The 22,987-nt window shown below is 41.5% G+C and overlaps 1 protein-coding gene across 1 annotated transcript in view; it reads left to right on the top strand.

The window, feature by feature from the left end:
• Nucleotides 1-21,937, top strand: part of PLEKHM3 (pleckstrin homology domain containing M3) — a 76,194-nt gene extending 54,257 nt beyond the window's left edge. The window contains exons 6-7 of the mRNA XM_059820669.1: nt 9,175-9,332; nt 21,760-21,937. Of these exons, the coding sequence (XP_059676652.1) occupies nt 9,175-9,332; nt 21,760-21,937 (336 nt within the window). The remainder of the gene's footprint in view (nt 1-9,174; nt 9,333-21,759) is intronic.
• Nucleotides 21,938-22,987: the final 1,050 nt, after the last annotated feature.

The following is a 22,987-nucleotide window of genomic DNA, read 5'->3' as shown; positions in this document are numbered from 1 at the left end:
AATAAACAAGGCAGGCAATTTGAAAGAGATGACTGGGAGTCAAAATGGAGCAAGGAAAGCTGACCAGACCAGTATATTGCACAAAAGATGGGGCGGAGCTGAAATCTGCTATCTGCCTCCCTGGGGCTTTTACCTCATGATCATCCTTCCTCCTTCCATTTCCCTTTCCTCTGAACTAAAGATTAATTGTGCATTGAAATCGTAACAAGAATTCGCGATGTTAAGAATCTGGTGAACGGAAGCGAAAAAATCCTCAAGGAAATTAGCAGTCCGCGAGCATTGTCTGTTCCCTAGATATAAATGACTAGGAACTTCCCAGCCAAGGAATGTGTTTTCCCTTTCTTTTCTCTGCAGCTTGCATTATCCTTAGCTAAGCATATTGTAGCATGCTTGTCTCCAAGTCCATGTTTTCATCGCAGAAATCCTGACCCTGCTGAAATCTGTCGCAGGGCGGAGATTCCATTTACCCTTTGTGCTTTAATGCCCAATCTCCACGCTTAACAAATGTGGAAGATACATGCTTGGTTTCCAGTTAGCAAATAGGTAAAGACAGCTATGGTCGCTTTCCTGCACCCCAATCTGCTTTTGCTCTTCACAGCTTGTGACAGAGATCATGTTGATGGAGAAGAGAATGCATCAGAAAATGGTTTCTGAAACAGTTTGTGCAATGTAAGGGCAGGAGGTAGAGTGTGAAACAAAGATAGTTGACTGCAGCAAAAGAGATCTGAGGCAGGCATTAGGAACAATTTCCCAGCTGTTTTGAGCACTGGAGAGTTGTGGGATCTCTGTGGTGAGGTTTTTAAGCCAATTGTTTAAGTCAGTTGGTTGTGCTGCAGAGTGAGGAATAAACTGGAGGTTTCTAGAGGTGTTTTTTCTAGCCCTATTTTCTTGTATCATTGGTAGTTCTTTCAAAAGCATATTTCTTGTCTGTCCTGGAGGTGAAGGAAGATTACTGAGTGTTTAGTACTCCTCCACAAAGCTTCCACCAGTGGAATTTGGAGGGTGGCGAGCACAGTGGTGAATCCAAGGTGATCTGTTCAGGAGATTTTATTTTCTCTTTCATTCAGTCCAGGAAGCACATTCTCTGAGGTACTCTGAAGCCTAGGTGAAGCTGGAACTTACCTCTGAGCTTGTTAGCAAAAGGCTGGATTCAGACTAGCTGTTTCTGAAGAGGTAGAAAGAAAAACAACCAGGAAGAGGCAGAAACCTTGTCTTTAGAGAACAGTGGAAAGCTGTGCACGGTTGTTGACTGCTCCTTCAGACAGCTTCCTTCTGCCAGGCATGCTTGTGACACTAATCCCAATAATTAAAGGACCTTCTATCCCTTCAATGTATATAATTGGGGATGGTGAATGAGCTTCATGTCTACCACCCCTTCTATTTTCTCAGTGCCTCTTGGCCTTTTCATGTCTCTTCTGCATTGCGTCAGTGCCTCCTGGCAAATTCTGTCTGTGTCTGTCTCTCAGATAGAGCCAAGTGTGCATCTGGCCTTGAGAAATGATCATAAATTTTGTTCCGTCAGGAGGAGAGGCCGGGACAATCTCGCTGAGATTTGAACCCGTAGTTCAAGGTGTTTCAGGGATTTCATATCACTTAACCCATCCCCTCCAGGCGTCACATGTGTCTGACATGTAAATCAGACTGGAGGAATAGGTGGAACAGATTGCTCAGTGCTCCAGAAGAAGGTTATGAGGCAAACCCGTGTCTTTAAAGAGAGTACCTTCTAATAAATGTTATCTGCAGAGAAATACACCAGCCCCTACATAAGTAGTTAATGTTACTGCTTCAGTGTTGGCTTATAAAACAACTTTATCACCTCTATGACGATAATGATTAACAAGCTGATTTACAAGGGTGGGGTCACAAAGCCATTTGGCAAATTTAGCTTGTCTCACAGTGGCAGTGATGCAGAACCTGAGTTTTACAGTATTTTCACCACTTTACCTGAATACTAAAGCCTGGTGGCAGGGCTCTTAAGCAGAGCAGTAGCAGCAGATACTGCTGTATGAGGATAATAACCAGGGTTTTCTCCTGTACTTCTGGTACATGAGGAAATGACAGGTCCAGGTTGGAGGATTCAGGAGAGTTGGGGACAGTGTTTATTTCTGACACTTCTCAGTGTTTATTCCCTGATCACTTAGCCACAGTGAAGTGACAGTGTTCCTAGACACGGTTACAGGATGCCTGTAGTTGTTGGCTGTCCCTTGTGTCAGAGCTGGCAGAATATAGAGATGTGGGTAGATTTCTCTTCCTTCTCTTAGATTCTGGATAGCTTCTGTCAAAATATCCTTCATCTGTTGATCTCCATTATCTTGGATGTTCATATAAGAAAATATTTTTTTTAACTGCTTCTGATTTTACTTTCCGTATCATATGCTGGAAATCACCCAGAGTAGCAAATGTAATTATTTTAATCCAGAAACCCTTGATGTGGTTTAACTTAACATGACACACTTCAGAATTTGGACTTCTTAACCTTGTCAGTCCCTCACACTGAGCAGAACAGTGTATCTGAAAGCTTGGCAAGCCATGTCCCCTTTGCCACCTGTCTTGACAGTCCTCATGTAGGTGATCAAAGATATTTATGATCTCTATGCTATGTAAACATCTACTGCACTTTTAGAAGTTGGTAAAAATTCACAGACAGGGTAGGAGATTTGATGACCCTCACTCAAATTCACAACATAGACTCTTGCAGGGATGGAGGTCTTACTCCTTACCTTTTACTTCTTAGCTAGCATTGCTGGCAGGAGCCCTGCCCTCAAAACAAACACTCACTGCCCTGAGAAATGTCTGAAAACTGTACTGTTTCTTCTCTCCTGTACAGAAATTTCATCACATCTGATAGATTTCAGTGTTGATTTATGTGGCCATGATGCAAAGGTTGGGTATTTCTGTGGACCTGGTCTAATAGGTGGGTGGACGGCTATGGAGGCATTACTTGAAGCAGTAGTGGATTACAGCTGACTCATTTTTCCTTCTGTTTCCGCACATCCCCCCTTTAGTTCTCCGTAAAGCCGTTGTAATATTACCTGTGCGGGAACAAGACAGTCTGAGTTTGGAGGGGACTTCCATGCTTATCTTGTCTAATCAATATTTGATTGCTTTCCAGTGACACCCAGTCAGAGGCTTCTATTATGTCTTTTCTAATTTGAACAACTGTCAGGAACTGGAACAAACTAACTAATTTTGTAGTAGGTTGTTTTGTGCATTTTTTTGTCTTGTTCTGTTTTCCAAACAGAAAGTTATTAAAAGCTGTGAGTTTAGGTTACCATCTCTCTGGGTTAGAACTCTTAACAGAGATGAGAAGTTCTGCCACTGTTACCTTGGCTATTTTTCTAGTTTGGTTTTTAGTATGAAAACTTACGTATTGCAACACTGTGCTCACTACATTGCTTTCCCATGGGACTAGTTTGTGCAACTCTCCCTCATGCTGGTAAGTACGTTCTCATACGAGGAGTCTTTGTTTACTGAAAAGGGAAGACAAAGTGACTTCTCTCTGCTGTGTGTAATAGGCTGGAGTTTTGGACCCTCTGTACTGTGCTGTGTGGGAGGATGAAGTTTAGGGGCAAGGCTAGGGCTGGGGAGTTGGGGCCTTCAGACGTGGTCTTCTACCAGCATTGTGCTTGGCCTGGAGAGCTCAGATGAGGGATTGGGTCAGGACAGAGCTGTAGCTCAGCATGTGTTGGTGGTGAGAGGACTGCCTCTCCTCTGGTGCAGGGCAGCATTGTAGGCTCAGAAATGTGTCATAAAGGTAGGGCAGAGGGATGCCAGTGAGAGTCCCCTGGGCAATATGTGCTGCTCCTGGAAGTTTTCTGTGGGCAATGGCCCTGTTGTGCGCATGGTGGGCCACTGAGGAGGATTTCTCTGTCTGTGGAGGATGCTGTGGTCTATGGCCTTTCCAGTTCTTACTATCTGAGTTTATCTGAGAATTTATTCATTTTGGCAATGAGGGGAATATTGGATTTTAATGGTTTTCAATAGGAAACACAACCTTACTGAAGAAGGAAAGCCAGGATTCCATTCACAAAAAATATGCAAAAAACTTGTGCTTTGGAGGAAAAGGAACAAAGACAAAACTGCAATTTGTGCATAAAAAAGTAACAAGAAATTAAAATCATAAATGTTAGGCAGTATCCATAGCTGTCATTAGATGATAATATGGAAGCCTTAAACTCGTTTCCGATCTACTTTTTTGTGCCTTAGTGTATGAATACATTGTTGTACTTAAAATGACTACTAATCTTGTATGTTATTGCCGTATAGAGACTTACAGAGAGATACTAACTTTGTTTTTATGTTTGGATTATTGCCAGTTCATTGGCTACTATTATCACTTGTGATTTCATGGAGCTATAATTACTGGGAAGTGACTTTCCTGTTGTTTTAACCAGCAGCACTTAGCTGTGTTTCTGTATTAATAAATATTGTCTCAATCCTTCAGGGAGTTCTAGTTATTTAGTCATCTAGTTCTTGTTCTCTGGAGGCGGATGGCTGCCTGCTTGTTTCTGAAAACATCACCTTGATAGAGTGAGGGAACTATGAGTAACTTCCAGTCTTTGGATAGAAGAACAGGGAAACCTCTGGGGGCCAGCAGCCCTTCTGACAAGTAGTTAAACTTTGACTGATCACACATTGCCCTCATGATCATATTAATGTGATGTATCCAAAAGGATTTTAACTTGTACCATAGCCCCTGCTGCCTTTCATCTTCTCTGTCTTCCTGCTGAATCAGGAAAAACATAACCCAGTGCATGTGCGTTGTGTCTTCCTGCCGCCCAAGGCTCTCACAGTCTTTGCCAACACTGGCTTGTCTGCTAGTGTCCGGCAGTCCCCATGTTTCACCCCAACCTCACTCATACAGAGCATAATTGTTTCTTTGGATTTATACTGCTACCCAACTGAACAGTAGCACAAAGATATACAGATAAGAAAGTTTTATTTACCTTTATTCATAACTTTGAATTGTATGAAAAGCCTCTGTTCGAGAAATCATCTAAAATAATTGTTCCAACACCCCTTTGGCATGTGTTCAGATGCTGTGTACCCCTTTAGTTTCTCCCACTGCTGCATACTAGTCTCTGCCTTCCCCTCTTGCTTGCCAATACCACCTCAGCTTTCCCGAGCCGGGTGCAGGAGGCTGGGAAGCAGGGCTTCTTGCCCCTTCCCAGCAGCCCTGGCACCTGCAGCTGTGGCTGGAGGGATGCTCTCTGCAGTGTGGGCAGGGAGCCGGTACTGGAAGCTCCTGCAAAACACAGTTTGTCCCATTTAGGGTGGGAGATATGTGGCAGTTAGTGTAAAAAGCGGTGTTTATTTTGTTGGTTTAAATTGTAAGTGCTTTGAGGGCAGGGCCTGTCTTTTATGTGTATACATGTGGGTGTGTATTTTTATACAATTCCTAATGCGAGACACACAGTTGGAGCTGCAGTGTGCAAAGACATGGCTTTCTGTCCTGTGGTAGCTTAGAGAAGTGTTTTTCCAAATCCACAGAGGTGAACAGTGATTCTGATCTGAACACTGAGGTTTTTCAGAGACAGAACTTACTTGTGTTCGAAGGTCCAAAGCATTTTCCTCCCATTGTCACCAAGCAGCATACCCCAGTATATTCCAGGTGCAGCAGTGGTAAGCTAACTGTAAGAGCATGGTCCCATGTCCAGAATCCTTTTGGGCTCAGTTCCTTGATCAGTTTAGGAAGAGCAGGCTGCATTGCACCCTCCATCAGTTGATGACCAGGATGCCATCATCAGTCACCTTTCACCCTTAATTTAGGACAAGGAAACAATTGCTTGCGGTACAGAGAATCTGGATTAGAAAACAGACCTTGCTCTTCCTGTGTGCTGCAGGTAGAAGAGAATCTGAACTCAGAAAAATTTTAATTTGTTTTAAGCTTGATGCTTTTTTTTTTTTAAGAGGCAGGAATATATTTTTAAGCCTTTCCAGGTGCATGTTGAGGCTGTATTATGTTACAGGGATAAGTCAATGGTGAAATTTTTGGTTTCTGTTCCTTTGGCATACTCTTAACTTAGTCAGTTTTGTGCTAAATTTCCACATTTCTTATGAAATGTGATGGACTGTTGTGCAGCTCATAGTGTGTGATTTCACAGTTTCTCTGTTTTGTAAGCTTATTTTGTAAACTGAAATGTTTTTAGGAAAGGTTCGAGTCAAAACTTCGGAGTGACTCCAACAGTGAGAACAGACGTGTGCTGTGTTAGACTGCATGGGGGCTGTGGAGTCTCTGTCACTGAAAGGCTTTAGTAACAGATACAGCTGTAAAGAATGACATAGATGTTGCTGGCTCTGCCAAGATGGCCTCTTGAGGTGATTTTTTTCCCTCCCATGATTTCCCTGATATCTGGATAATGCATTACATTTGTTTGACACGTTTCTATTCTTTAATTGCTTGGGTTTCCTTGAAACTCGAGATCAGATTCCAGCATCAAATGGGAGAACATCCTGGGGCTCTGCCATCGTGGTTCTGGGATGTCTAAACTGACCGACCCTGGGCCTCCAGCTGTCACAAGAGAGTGCTTAGTTGCAGGAGAAATTTCAACACCTTTGATTACATGTCCTATGCTCCTTTTCCCAAGCTATAAAATACTCACTGTGGAAGTGTTACCATGAAACTCCTCTTGGGGACAGCAAGTAGAAATCTTCCTTTTTGCTTGCCAGGGTAAATGGAGATAAGGATTTTATTCTTATTAGCTACAAACACGAATGAGAGAAGGCTGCAAAGAACAGTCATATCCCGTGCACAGCCCTGAGGTCCCTGATGAAACAAAATGACACAAAATTTACAGATGCTAAAAATAGTGATAACATCAGTTTGATGTTGCATTTTGTCTTCCTACTATAATACAGTAAAATGGCCTGTAATTCACATTACAAAATTGGCATGCATGGCTCTTTGTAGATATCATCTTCATTGTATATCTTCAGTGGCCAGAATTACAAGCCAACCCCCTACAGTGCTATGACAAGCCATACAAATAAATAAATAAATAGGGACAAATAACACCAGCTCCTCAGGGGCAGCTGCCCACTCTCAATCTGTCTTGCTTAGGTTGGGAGCTCTGCAGCACAGGAAACCCATTGTGCCTTGTACAGACCAAAATTCACCCCTGGTGCTTAGGAAGGTAATAGATTATGTTAATTTTGTTTATTACATTATACAAAATATGATTTTAATTCAGAGATTTAACTTTTAAGTCCTTGCTGACAGTGACATTAGTACAGACTTAAGAGAGTTTGTTTGCAGCTCTGTCTTCAGCCTGGCATTTTAAGCTGAGCTCTTGTGGCCTGTCAGAGGTGTTTGCTGTAGCATGAAAATGCTTTGGAAAATATGTATGTTTTGTGGTTTATTTACTATCTTTTTATGCACATTTCATCTATTAGTGTTAAATGGCTTTTTGGACCGTGATTGCAGCCATGTCACTAGCTGAGTGGCTTCACTGTTTCTTTCCTCCTGTTTGTTGAATACCAGCCTTCATGTCTTTTGCCTACTCCCAACTTGTTTGGCTTTCAGACTCTCTGTAAGTCTGGAGTCTGCAAGCAAAAAATTTCTTCCTTTAAAATGAAAAACAAAACCCAGCCTACGGGAGCTAAACTAACTTCTGACCATCTGTTAGAAGGTTAGTAATATCATTACCTTGAACTATGGCTTCATTTTTGTATTTCATGCAGCAGCTTCTCTGTATTGTTTATATTCTGGTTGAAGGGAATCTTCCTATACCAGGATGCAATAGGAACGTCATTTTTCCTCTAACATGAGCAGATGGTCCTATCTGCAGTACTAGCAATAACATTGCCACTTCCTGTTGTTGCAGATGTTTTTAGCAGGCTAGAGCTGAAAGCAAAGAGGGGCCACATTTCAGCACATGTCATTCAATGCCATCAACATCAATGTCATCAACATCAATGCCACCTCCTTTTCCACATGTACTTTTTAATAGTGGCTGTCTCGGCTAGTGGGCAGGAAGTTGCCCTGGAACACAAATTTATTTCCTTTCTAATTCACGTAGGGGAGAAGTGCTTCCAAAATCTCTGTTGTTCTTCTTTGCCTTGACCTTTGCTTACTCTAGATTCATTTACACTAAACCCAAATTACAAGTGGTGTGTCACCATATTGAGGGAAGGGGTGCCTGAACCGAACCTGGCCCACATTTAAGTGTAATCTCCCTACCCCTAGGTTTCAGGGCACAGCCCTGTGCAAGCCTTCAATCAGCAATTATTGCATTCTTTTTCCTTTTTATGGGAGGTCACTATCAAATCCTGTGACACATTTCTATCACTAATCTGGCAGGCTGCCATTCAGGCCACAGGAAGCCCAGGAGAGAAGAATATACTTAGGGCCTTATTCCATCTTCATTATTCCCTACACCAGCAGAATTCCTTAAAGTCTCTGGAAGTTTGCTCTGAATGGAATGTATTTTGCCTGAATAGCACCCCTTATTGAGGCATTGTCACCAAGTCACAAATTTAGATGAGTGTTGTGGCTAGCAGTTTAATCTATACTGCATGGCTGTTTTATCACACCAACACAGGGGGTGCTAATCACTTCTAATGGTCTAGCACAATTGTCTGGCAGTGAGGGACTTCTTGATTTGAGAGCTGGACACTGAAGGAAAAAAACACAGTTTCTATTCAAGAGTGTATCTGAGAATTTATTCATTTTGGCAATGAGGGGAATACTGTATTTTAATGGTTTTCAATAGGAAACACAACCTTACTGAAGGAGGAAAGCCAGGGTTCCATTCACAAAAAATATGCAAAAAACTTGTGCTTTGGAGGAAAAGGAACAAAGACGAAACTGCAATTTGTGCATGAAAAGTAACAAGAAATTAAAATCATAAATGTCAGGCAGTATCCATAGCTGTCATTAGATGATAATATGGAAGCCTTAAACTCGTTTCCGATCTACTTTTTTGTGCCTTAGTGTATGAATACATTGTTGTACTTAAAATGACTACTAATCTTGTATGTTATTGCCGTATAGAGACTTACAGAGAGATACTAACTTTGTTTTTATGTTTGGATTATTGCCAGTTCATTGGCTACTGTTATCACTTGTGATTTCATGGAGCTATAATTATAAATAAATAAATATTGTCTCAGTCTTTCAGGGAGTTTTAGTCATTTTGGGGGGTTTCATTCAATGTTGTCTTCTCCTCATTTCAGGTTATTGAAGGAAAGCTGGCTCCTTTCTTGGGGAAAGTGATCAAGTTTGCCACCTCTCATGTGTACAGCTGCAGCCTTTGCAGTCAAAAAGGTTTCATCTGTGAGATTTGCAATAATGGAGAAATCCTTTACCCCTTTGAGGACATTTCTACAAGCAGGTACTGTAATGTCAGTCATACGTTTGAATTGCATATCATATCCTTGCGGATTCTCAGTCCTGTGACCTCTTATTTAGATAACTAGGGATTAGATCCCACTAATCCCCGTTTCTGGGCAGCTACACTAGATTACTGGTCCAGGGAGGCCACCATGAGCAGACTTGGAAATAGATGGGAAGAGCTACTTCCCAAAGCCCTGTAAGTCTCAGAACAGCTGTTGAAAAAGGGAAGAGTCCCCAGTAGCATCACACAGGGTGATTTATCCCAAGCTCTTATGAGTTTGCAAAGTTCCCGAAAAGCCAAATGGATTCTCTGGAGTGATCACAGACGTCTTTATAGTATCTGATGTCACTGGGCCCATGATGTACTGGGATTGTCCATTATAAAACAATAACCATCTATTCTGAAGTGTTTTCCTCATGAAATGTTATGACTAATTCTCTGCTTTCTGTGTGCATACTCCTCTGTGCCTATGTATGCAAGATATTTATTATTTTTTTTTAAATGGCATTGCTATTCTTAGGTGGCTACAAAATAAATATAAGCATATGCCAATCCTAAGCTAAACAAAAGAACTTTTATTTCACATTATATTGAGTGCCGGATGCCAGATCAGGGACAGGAGTTGCATGGAAAACCTAGAAGCAAAATGCAGGAAACGAGAGCAGGCTTGGCAACACAGCAGTGTGACTACTCTTTTTCAAACATGTCTTGGATTTTGAATAAAGGAGATTTTTTTAATTTTTTTTTTTTTTAAAAACTCAACAGAAAGACGGTATATCTGACAGCACAGCATTCCTCCATAGATAAGTACTTTTCTGGCTGTTTCAATACAGTCATTTCAATTTGTTCTCCAAAGTGTTTCATGGAAGGGAAAAAAAAAAATTTAAGAACTACCTTTGGAAACAATCAGGACCAGCCTGTTAAAAGAGCTTCATTAAGAATCTGATTCCTGCATGCACAAAGTTGTTAAATTACAAGTAACCAAGGACTACTCTTTGGGGATTTTCAACCTGACCTGAGTTTCAAAGACTCTTTGCATATTCTTTTTCGAGACTCTCATTCAAAAAAATGCATTGACAAAGCAGTGGACATAAGCTAAACAAGGTGTGCAGGTGAGCTCTATAAATGGTTTTCAAGAAAGAATGTATCTAGGCTGCATGGTGAGATAGGCTGAGTTAAAAAGAGAGAGACTAAGATGACATAAAACATAAGACATCTATTGAGACTGTGTAAAAGGCTATTGAAGATATTCCCAAAAGATTGATGAGAATGTGTAAGAGCTTTTGGGAAGACAAGTTTACTTGAAGTGCCTGTGCATTTGATTTGTCTGGGGGATTTTTGGTCACAAAAACATTGTTTGGGTGTATATTGTTCCCCTGCCCTTCAGCTGAGATCAGACATACCTGGCAATTACAGAGTTTAAAACCTTCTGGAATCAAATAGTATTTGTCAGCAGTTCAGTGAAAGCCAAAAGAAGCTGCTCTAGCTCCTGTTTTTATTTGAATTAGAAGCCAGAAAGGACTTTTGTTCATGTTTCACAAATGTGAAGTTGTGGTTGATATCATGCCAAAGACAGCAGTCTTTGTTAATTTTTTTAATTAAAACACAATCAGCATGAAAGGTTCTCCAATATTTCTCTTTCTTATTTTGTCAGAAGTCATTCTGCTTACTCCTTTTGTACTCCTTATCACTAAACCTTGCTTTATCCCCAGCATTTTCCATTTCCCTTCCTAGTCAGTTTTCTCATCTCATTACTGCTCCTGTGTGCACATGCACCTCTGTGAAACTAACCAGATTATTTTAGTTCCATATTTTTGCTCTTTTCCACCTTCAGGCTGGAGGCAAGTCATGCCAACAGAGGAGCATGTGTGTTTTACTCTACAGCTGACCACTAGGATGCCAGGTGTAAGGTGAGGAGGCTAGTTAGAAATAGGTGGATGTACAGAGTAACCTGTGGCAGATGGAATGGCAAGTCACAAAAGGTTCGTGTGAAGACTTGCAATTGTACCTGAAATTTCTGATGACCTGTTCAGCTTTCCGTATTAGTTAAGTGTCATACAGAGCTCCGAGTAAACAGTTAGCTCAGATTTGTGATTTAGTTGTACTATTCTGAGTCCACAATGTGCAGTAAGGATTGACTATGATTCCCTTTCTCCATCCTGGTTTTCTGAAATTGCTGTCTACAGCATAGTATTCACATTTTGTACTCAATACTAGGCTGTCACGTACCCTGGCTGTAGCTGCTGAGTTAAGGAGGGAAGAGCAGCTGAGCTCTGAAGACCATGTTTCTCCTTCTTGCTTTTGAATGTTGCTCATTCACTTTTGAGCATGCTACTAATTCTACCAGCAAACTGGGCTGTTAGGTTAGAAATATTCAAAAGTGGGTGCATGACAGCTTTTGCAAACTTCACCTCTCTGTTGGACGTTTGAAAAGTGAAGTCTGTTTTGGGGGGCGGGGGGGGGGGGGGTGGCTGTGTCTGTGTTGAGCTGGCATTTGTTTTTCTGGCTACCTCCCTGACCTTTCTCACTCTTTGGAGAGAAGAGTGACAGCTGTCAGAGAGTTCATTACAATTCCAAGGTGGTTCTCAGATGGCTGTTACCTTTCCATCTTCATGGTCTCTTAGGTCAGCTTTGAGGTGGAGAGATTGTTTCTCTCCAAAATATTCTCAGCAGTTTCTGGAGCAGTCTTCAGTAGGAATTTATGAAGGATGGGTCTTCTTTAGATAGATACAACTGAGAGAAAAGGAGGGGCCCCTCTTGAGGGCTGGAGTTTCTCTTTGGTCAGATTATTTGCTTGAGAGTAATTTTTGTCAGTCCTTGAGCAAACAGAGTGAATACCTGGGTTATGCACTCCTCAGGGTTTGAATACACATATATTACATACCCTTCTCTCACTAATCAGCATGACACATTCCTTTGTTGGCAAACGGTTCCAAACCAAACACAATCAGTTCACTTAATTAGCGGGTCTGTGGACTGTGCTTGGCAGGCTCTTTACATCCTGCTCAACAATACAACGCAACAGTTTGCTGCCTTGAATGTAAGGGTGGGCTCACAAAGTCATAAGCTTTCTAATGATATTTCCTTTCTGTGGCTTTTCTTGGGAGGTGGCCATTCTGCACAGAGCTTAATGAAAGCCGTGATTCAGTAATTAAACAATTTCTTAAAAATTGTCCCATCCTTTTGGATACCTCTTCCAGTCAGTTTGATTCCTCTGTCCCCCATTTTTCTCTTTTCTGTCTTACCCATATTTATATAACAGTTCATAAGGATTATTTCTAAATTTCATAATTTCGGCATCTTTTTGAAGGCCTTTAAATCATGAGAACTATATTTAAAGCCTCCCGAGTTAATTGCACATTTCATGGAGCAAATTGCCAGCTAATGTAAACTCTCATAGCTCTGCTTTTGCTAGAGCTCTGGCAACTTAAACAACCTGAGCATCTACCTCCTGTTTTATTTCTTGGACTAAATTTGCCCCGGGCTTAAATTTAGCAAAGAAATGTATAAAATTATCCTATTATATCGCTAATTTTATTTTTACAAGTGTTGTGAAATGAGTTTAAATATCCCTGGTTACAAATTGGCTTGTTAGAGCTATCCTTGCCCATTTGTTTGCAGCCAGGCACTGCCCTTCAAGTTGTTCTGATATTGCTTGTTCTTCATTAACTTGGTGAAAAGTTTTTGTTTCTTTCTTCTAAAATTAAAAAAAAAAACCAGAAGTGAAAAGAAAATGCCTGTGTAGCGGTGCTATTGTCTATAATATGTGGCTGTATTTGTTTTATAACATAGAACAATTTTTAACAAGTTTTAAATCTTAAGGAATACTGAGAAAAAATACCATTAGAACAAGAATAGAATTATTCATTAAAAAGGATTTTCTGTCCAATTAGATAATTAAGTAATTATAGTTATGGTTAAGATTATTATATGCTACCCAGTTGATAAAGTTTTGGTCTTGCCTGTGTGTCGGCATCCTAGTGACTACTTTCACGGGCAATTTGTTATGTTTTGCTGGTAAAGCTGCTTGCTTGGTTAAGAACTATTTAGTAAATTCCTTGCCTTTTATGTGGTGACTATAGATATATGTGAACCATGGAGATTTGCTCTTTTGTGTTCGTATTCATTTATCAAGGCTAAACTGTTTTCACTTTGCGAAATTGATTTGTTCTGCAGATCAGTTAAGACATGTAGACCTTGTGAGATACAAACCAGAAGACCCAAGTTTAAAATAGACATGCCACAGAACAGGCTTGACTATATCAACCAGCTTGGATACCTCTATAATCTTTGGCCACCATCCTGATAAGACCTATGAATGTACTTAACTTTACACATAGCAAGAAGTCTTACTAAAGGCTCTGAGGCTGTGCTTAGCTTTATGTGCATGCCAGAGTCTTTGCAAGATTGCTCGCTCTGTTATGGATGCTGTGTCAATGGACAAAAACATCTTTGAGCATTTGGGAGAATGTTAAAGATAGATATTAGGTAGAGAGACTGAAATACGTAGTACAGAGCATTTCCAGGAAATACCTTGGCACGGGTCAAAGGCATCACTCAGAGTACCTCATTTTCCCTCTTGCTTTGATTAGTTTGTTTTATGCTAGACAGCCTTTTCCCAAGCCCAGTTCACCTGAGCTGTGCTAGTAGTTTAGTACCTACTTTTTGAAAGAGCTTAGCTTATCGGATGTTGATAGTTGGTTCAAAGCACCCTGAAGTGATCTGCTCAGCACTTCTTTAAAGAAACTTAGGCACCTAAGTAGATGTTAAGTTCTCTTGAAAATTTAATTTCACTTGAATCTGTCAAAACTGGTCAAAATCTTCTGGCCCAGATCTGATTTTTTGTCTGTGCAGGGTAGCTCAGTAATGTTATCTAGAATACGTAAAAAGAAGGAGATAAAGTATACTGGCTTTTTCATCAAGCATTGTATTTTGGAACTGAATTAGCTTTAGAGGTTGGTTTTACCTGCTTCATGTCAGAGTGGTACTAACTAGAACGTTCAATGTAGAGGCAGCTATTTATTTCAAGTACCAACATCTCTGCAGTGCTACCTTGTGCTCTTCCCCACTGGCTGAACATGGCAGCCATCTCGCTTCCAGTTTCTATTTTGCAACTTCCCTGCTGTGCCTTCTTTCTCGCTCTAGATATTTCCAACTTGCCAGTCAAGACCTTTTAATTCTTCCTCCTCCTTCCTCGTGCAAATTCCCCTTGTAAGATAGACTTCTCCATCTCTCAAATATGGTTCCTTGTAGACCAGACAACAGCTTTTCAATTGCTTTTTAGCCCATGAAAGCTAACACCGCCAACTCTAAGTGTTCAGAAATTCTAAGTTTACTTTGAGAATCTTGTTGTTTATATACTTTATTTTTTTAAATGTTAAGTTCCTTTTTTCCATCTTGGGTCCAGGTAGGCATGTCCTCAACACTACAACAGAGCTACGAAGTCCAGGTTCCTTTGCCTTTCTCTTTTATTAAAAGCATAAATCCTGACTTAATCACAGGATTTCCAGACTTGAGACTTACAGAAAAATGCAAAATAGTAGAATCATGCAGACAAATTATAACGGTTGAGGGCAGTATGTTAATATCACTGTTAATAGTATTGCCTGACTCTTTGCTTTTAGGTCTTCAACCACCACTTTGCGAATACAGTTCATTAATGACAGGAGAGGTAGAGGGGCGAAGTCCAGTTCACGGCGTGGCAGCTAGCAGAGGCAGAGGATATATGTCTGAACAATGTAAACACTTGAATCTCTGTGGCATCTCAGCCTCTCCAGTGATTTGCAGGTAGTCGATCTACCGTACGTAGGGCTTTTCCCCTTTCCAAAGTAACTTAGCTCCGCTGACTAAAGTGTAATCACATGAGTTTCAGATTAAATGTTTTAACACTGATTTTAGTCCCTTTACTGATTTCTTGTGAACTGCTGTGTACAGGCCACATTACTTGTCTAAGTTCAGAGATCCCAAGCCAACTCGCAGAGTGCAGTACTGAGGTCGACAGTCAGTCCTTAGTTCTCCTGCTGGATGCAAGTATGGAAATACGTGTAGATAAGTGTAACATAAATCCCTGCAGCCAAAGCTAAGGGGGGAGCTGAGAACACGCTTCCCTCCTTAATCAGGAGCGACAGAGCTCTGTGAAGAGGGGTCTGGGAGCTGCAGGATCCCTTTGCTCCTGCTTGACCCTGCTGCCGTTCTCTGGTGCGGTAACTCAGCCTGTGTCCTGTGTACACAACTGTCACGGGAGGATAGCAGGTGGTTAACTCAACCTGTTCTCGTTCCGCCGCAGCCTGTAACAAATTGTTCTGTGAGCACCCAAAACGAAGGCCTACTCTGTGATTTCTCTGGGTCTAGCAATGGAGGAGTTGACACTGAGGCTCACTAGCACTGGTGGTTTTCTCTCCCCTCCCGTGAGCTGACCACTTTTCCCCTCATTTGTGAGGCTTTAATATTTCTGACCACTTTGCACACCCGTTGGATGCAGTCGACCTTGGGTTGGCAGTGGGTGCTGGCATGACGGGACGAGGGGCGAGAGACGGCACAGACGTCCTCACTGGGAAGTACCCAGTGGCAAGCCCTGGGCGGCTGAGCCAGGATAGGGGCTTATGCATTCATCCTCCCACCCTGCCTGGAGTGCTTCTCCAAAGCTCAGTCTAACCCATGCTCGGTAAAAGGGAGCAGACCCTGGTCTGGCAGTTTTCATGCAGGGACACCAGGTAGCGTGCCATTCAGCCATCCTGGGGTGCCATTACTAGAGCAGCAGTGGTGGTGTTGGTCACAGACGCCACATCAGGCTGTGTTTGGGCTGGCCCCTGCAGCTGTTCCAGAGGTGCGAACCTGGTGAGTCCCATCAATGCAGGCTGGTGGTCGCTGCACACCCCTTGCTAGCTGCCACCTGTAACCAGCTCACCCCTCTGCACTGGTTCCCCCAATACACGAGCTGGGCCAATGGTTGGCAGTTACCATTATTTCTGCTGTTTCTGTACCCTCTGGGGCCAGCCCAGGACCCAGCCATGCCATTATAAATGAGGAGTGTCTTCAAGCTCTGCCGGCATATCAAGGGTAACCCCCATCTGATGAGCAGGTACATGGAAAGGAAAACTATGATTATGCTTTGAGTCACCACTGGCTCCCTGAACAGTGAATTAATCATTTAGAGTGCATTTCAGACATGTAACAATTTGAGGGGCTGGGTAGTGGGGTTTGCTCTGGTTTTGTTTGGCCTTTTTTTTCCTCTTCAGAGGCAAATTTTTCAAAAGGAAGTCTGAAGTGTTAACAGTTTTTAAGTATGGTGTTTTAAAACCCCAAAAACCTGTGTCTAGTAAAGGCCCTAAGTGTGTCATACAAGGCATTATTTTAACAAACTCCTTATAGGGACAAATCAATGTCATATTACTGCCAACTTTCTTCCATTCATTTACTACATGGGCGTCCCTCCCTAGGCAGGCTCCTTGCGTTGGTTCCTAGGCAACTGTAATAATGTTGCTGCACGTGTGTGTCAGGCATTGATTGCCTTTGGAGCTTTTTTTTTGTGTTGTAAGTGAACCCAGGCTAGTCCGTTTTCCTTTTCTTTGTGTTCTGGTAAAGTCTCTGAGAGTTTTGAAGGGCATGTCTGTGATATTCACAGCTGAGCAATTCAGAAATACTTGCAGACAGGCACATGTGCATAGTGTGGGATGGTGATCACGCTGGAATCCGTTGGCAAGGCTTACTTCAGCTACTGTGGTTTGCTCTTTGGGGTTTTTTAACAGCCAAGTTACAGGTGGCTTTGTCTTTTGGATGCTTGGTGAATGTATAGCATCATCTAAAGAAAATGTAATGAACAACCCCATTTTATCTTGGTTTTACTCTGCATGGAGAGAAAGAAAAAAGATCTGAAGAGTTCTAGTCAATGAAGGGTTCAGCCCTAAATCAAACCCTTTCAAGGGATTACTCACTTGAGCAAATGTATGCAAGGTCTGGCACAGAGGAGGTGGGTTTTTTAAATGAAAAAATGTTAATGTATAAAATTAGAAAAGAAAGGATGGTGGGTGAATATGGCACTGCAGTGAGACAGCGGAGCTCTGTGCCCTTCTTAGCTCTTCTAAGAGCTCCTGGCTGACCTTGAGCAAGTCAGTTCACCTCTTGTTTCCCGTTTGTGAGGTGGGAATGGCAGCATATCTGTCATCCACCATTTGTTCATTTCAGGGATGAACAGCGTAACCATGAGCTTTGATTCCTTGCTCGGTGTTTGAAAGCCAGACATGTACAGCCCATGTGTGTGGTGCTGAAGCTGTCCTAATAAACCTTGTTAGTCCCAGCAGCTTCATCCCAACACAGTCATGCTGGTCAGTCTGTCAACCTGTAAGGTTCCTAGGAGACAAATACAACTATCGTTCAGATGACATCCTGGGCCACCAGTTGATCATCCCTGGTTTATTTTGTCTGCTTAAGGTGGAAGGTCTTCGAGGCCTCTTTGCGTTGCACCCTTCTCTTTGGGCACCTGATCCTACCCATGGCACCTAAATAGTGGCGCAGTACAGAGGAGAAATATGCGTATTTTCAATTGGTTGTGCAGAATCTAGAATTACTGGAGCCATAAGCCTGTGAAATACATGTGGGAAGCACGAAAAGAATTTGCCAGAATCTACAATTTACCAGATATTGATATGTATATGTTTCAACTGCCCAGACTTAATGGGAGATACTAACATTGGTGTTTGCTCAGCATACGAGGAATGATTTTACGCTTTTGATATAGAAAGGCTTTTCTTTTATAACTACTAATGATAAGAATAAGAGCATTATAATGCCTGTCTGGCTGTGGAGAGCTTTGCCCTTTCTCTCTTACACTTTTCAGTGCAATAGAAATTATTTAGAGGATTGAATAATTATCTGCATTTTTGTTACTCTGGTGTTCAAACGACTAAAACATCCTTAAAACATAAAACACCTCCTAGAGTCTCAACAGAAATTGAGTTGGTCAGGAAAGAGAAAAAAAGAGAGAAAACACTGAAATAGAGAGGAAGCTATTTCAGATGCCTTCTTAGAAAACTGAAGGTCTGTATGAAAACAACATGCAATGTTCACCAATTCTTCAAATAATGTTTGAAAAATACCAAGATGCTGTTAATGTGCAGTATTGCAATATTATTCGTTAAAGAAGAAAACATGAAAGGCCTGAATGGCTAAGGCCTCATGAGCTTATTATCAGTGGTGTATAGAAGTCTCACAAAAGATGAAGGGACTTCCTGGCCTCTAGCCAAAGAAGAAGTCAGGATTCATGAATAGTACCTGAACTGTGAATTACCTATGAAGACAACAAGGGTTAAGAGAAAGATAACTAAGTGTAGTGAACTATTACATGAGCCTTTTATAGACTACAAAATGTATTTTTTCTCCAGAGAAATAAAAGCGTTTTAGAATACTGAGGCTTGAAAACAACAGTAAAGAAAAACTGTGAAACTCACATGTGGAGATAAAATTAGATGTCAGGATTAAATAAGAAGCAATCTATTTGTAATATTCTAAGAAGGAATATACTTTTGGTGTGGTTTTTGGTATCACTGGAAGATTTCTCCCAGGGGGATTAGGAATGGTCAACCAGTTGACATTGCCAGGGTCAGTTATGACTGTGACTGTATTTTATATGATGAAAAGCAAAGCTGTAGATGTCTTGGGGTAGTATAGCTCCATTACTTTAAATGGAATAACTTACCATTTGCCGAAAGGCAGAACAAGATCAGCGTTGCCTCCCACCCTGGTGACTGAGTTTCTTTAGCAGTGAGGGGATACAAGCACGCAGTGAAGGCTGATGCAGGTATCCTCTCTACCTGTCCCTGCGGAGAGCAAGAGGCAGCTTTGTTCTCCAATTCAGAGCGCTGTTCTTCCAGGCTGCTATTTTGTTGTCATCTGCGCCCCATGGTTGGGGCTGGGAGTACATCAGCCTTCACTGGAGAAAGCAGAAGGTAGGTCTTCAGAGCGGCAGTCAGGGGTGGGGGCACCAGAACGGACTGACAGTGGTCACGATGGCTGCCAGTGCAGTAGACTGTGAGATGTGGGGCTGGCTGTTTGCACTGCCTCTGGTTAGTGCCTGACAGTGTGGGGTCCTGGTCAGAGCTTCAGCTTTTGCACCAGCTCTAATAAAAAACAGTGCAGACATTTATTCTCTCTTGGTTCTGAGTGATGCGAGAGAAGTTTGTTCATTTTTTCCACTGAGCTTATTTCTGAAAAATTAATTCATATTAATTTAAGCACCATCAATCTTTGTTTTCTTTAATGATGGCCTTTGACTGGGGAGAGCGTGCATGCTGGCTCCTCTCTCATCCTGCTCCATCCATTTCAGCAGCAATTTCTGATAAGTTTTGTCACCCCCATGCGTACTGTGGAGAAATACTGAGTGAGTGTAGGGAGTGGCAATGCGAGAGCATAAAATTACACTCCTCATCAATCATTACCCTCTAGCAACTTCCAGGGCACTGTAAATTGCTGACTAACGAACGAGAATTAACTTGATAAAATCACCATTAGTGTCAATTCAGAATGATGTAAGGTTCTAAAGACACTGCTGTCCTCTCTGTCTCTCCCTCATCCATTAGTGTGTCTGTTCGTGGAGATCCCAATCCAGCAAAGCACTTAAGCACATGCTTAATTCTAGGCAGATCAGTAATCCCAAGGAAATCACTTGGATATGAGTCCTGAGCATGTGTGTATGTGCTTCACTGGATCAGGGCCATAACATGCTCTCTGAGCACAGAAGTGATAAATATCACAGTGTGAGCCAGTTTCTTGATTCAAAACCAGATTTAGACTCACTAGCTGGACTTAGAAACATGACAGTCAAGTTTTACTGCAAGAGAGCATAGTAGTTAGTAGATATACGGCATTATACTTAGCCTCTTTAACCTTCCTTTTCTTACTTGTTATTTGAGTTTATCAGTTTATGCTAGAAATGTGCTACTCTAAACCTCTGCATAGCCTTCTCAAAGCTCTGCAGTTATGAAAATTTACATCATGTTTGGACCCATGCATAAAACTTAAAGTGCAGCAAGATCAGCAACAGTTTTTTAAAAGTTACGGGTGAGATGCAGCTAATATAGCTAAGAGGTTGTATTAGCTTATGGACTTCTCTCAGTATTGCCAGACTGCATACCAGATACTACCATTTGCCTTATGGCTTCTCAGTGTTTGGGGTTTGTTTCTTCATGTTTTCAGTTTTTCTTCACAGTCTTGGAGACAAGAACCTTATTTCTAAGAAAAAAAAAAAAACCACAACAAAAAAAGCTCAAAGCAAACAAACAAAAAACCCACTAAAGATATACCAATGGACACTTGGATTCTCATATAGTCATTTGATTACAGTAGCTGCAAAAAAGGAAAAGTGCAAGGCATTTCAAGAGTTCCTACAGAATCACCAGGGTGACCAGTGCCCGTCATTTGTATTTCAAAATTGCCCTAAAGTTTGATGTTTTGTTGCTTTCATTATTTGATTATCCAACTGGAATCTTAAGACTTTGTACCTCTGACACTGTCATCCTTTTATTTTTTTCATTTGGTTACAAAGCTGTAGTGACTTACTCATCACTACAGATAATTATTTGCATTGAAAGGCTGAGAGGGTCCATCTGTTAGTTGTAGCTCATTCCATGATCACTAGATGTTTCATTGCTCCACAGCCATCTGGAGCTGGGGCTTGATCTCCTGTGACATTACATCCATTGCCTCATAGTGCCCCCAAAGTAATCCAGTCATCTTGTTTGAGCAGTTGATTTGTCTGAAGTCATAATATCACATTTGAGAACAGAATAGCATACCTTTGAATGCCATAAGTTATAATTGTGTTGATCTAGTCCGATCTTCCACCAGACACAGAGCAGAAAATATCACCTACCTCTATTTCATTTTTTACTTTGTGGAATGACTGCTTCTCCTGCTGTTGAAGTGGACTGTACTTTTACGCTTTCCAGAACAGCTGACCACTGGAACTTCAATGAGGAAAATCTCATATCTTGACTGTTGCAAATGCTCAAATATATATCTTAATGGAAGTGAATATTGTTACTCTTCATTTACAAACCAAAGCAGCAAACTTGTCTTTCATAAAACAAAATTGATGTCTATTCTGTGATAGACCTGAATGCTAGTTAATAAGAAGATAAGTATTAATCCTTCTAAAAATTTCTGTCCGTGAAGCAGAAGTGCTGGCACAGATTCTCAGCAACTGCAAATGGATGCAAGTCAACTTATTTTAGTGGTCCTGAGTAGCTTTACACCAGCAGAGGTGTGGGCAAGCCAGTGTCTTTTACAACTCCACTCTTTTGAAGTGGTGTGCTCTTTGAGCTACCAGAACTGTTGGAAGGAATGGCTACTGCCCACAATCCATGTGAAGTCCATTGCATGCTCTGGTCCTGTTTTGTCATTCAATTTTGACACTAATTTGTGTTTGCAGGTGTGAAAGCTGTGGTGCTGTCTTCCACTCTGAGTGCAAAGTGAAGGCTGTACCATGCCCCAGGTGTGTGCGTAAAGAATTGCAGAAGAAGCAGAAATCCTTCTGGAGGCGACTGAATATGGATGAAAACTTCGAAGAGTCTTGCAACATGTTTGAGTTGTCATATCAGAACACATGAGTTCCTTAAGACAGTGGCCAGCTTGAAGAGAATCCTTTTCCCAGCTGCCAGCTCAAGCAACTTCTCAGCTTAGCTAGGCAGAAATCTTTTTGCAAAATCGTATCTGACCTTCTTCATCTGTGAATAGCAGCTGCCAAAGTGGCCATAAAGCCTTGTTGGCTTTGAAATACCAATGGCTAAACTGCATTTTGCGTTGAAGTCCAGCCGCTAGCTCTCATACAAAATGTGGTTTACTTGAAATGCTTTAGGTCTAGCTAATTAAGCACCCAACTTTTCTTTTCCACCTCTGGAGAAGACTTTTCCTGAAGGCAGAAAATACTTGCTGCCATGACCACATTATTTTGTATGTTGTTCATTTAGAATTGATGAATCATCTACTTATTTATGTATATTATTTATTATTAGCCTTGGCAGAGGTTCTGGTGAGGTGTTTTACAGAACCCAATAGCACAGGAACGATTTTAAACCCACCTGCTCCTTCTGTTGTGGACACGTGGTTCCATTCCCTCATGTTTCCAGAGAGCTATTTTTAAAGGATCAGTGTATTTACATGTCACTCCTCCCTGAGGAAAGAAAAGTATCTCCCATCAAACCTATTCAGGGTGCTTGCAAACATAAGATGCAGAATAATTCCTTCATCTATGTTTATATATTTATAACCACCCCAGTGAACTATTCCATACACAGATAAGCAGGGGACTTGCTGCTGTTTTTGTTCAGGCTGGGTATATCGGTCAAGCTCTGTCACTGAAGTCCATTGAGTTTTACCCTGGTTATTCCTGATCTATGTGAGGCCACGTCCTCATCTCCAGTAACATGATGTTGGTTCTCACCTCCTGCTAGTCTCATGTTTTAAGACATTTTAAGCGTTCACATAGATTTTGTTTTTATTTTGTGAAGTTTACTTTAAATGTTTCTCTAACCTGAACCTGTTAGACGGGTAGTCAGGAAAGCGGTCTTGCCCATGTTATTTAAAAAATACCTCCAAAATTGTGAAACACTAGTTTGCTGTGCTTGTGTGCAATTTGTGTCCTGCGTTCTCTGTGAGCT

This window comes from Gavia stellata, chromosome 8 (assembly GCF_030936135.1).
Source record: "Gavia stellata isolate bGavSte3 chromosome 8, bGavSte3.hap2, whole genome shotgun sequence".
Classification (NCBI taxonomy): Eukaryota; Metazoa; Chordata; class Aves; order Gaviiformes; family Gaviidae; genus Gavia; species Gavia stellata.
This window is presented reverse-complemented; position numbering and strand designations above follow the sequence as displayed.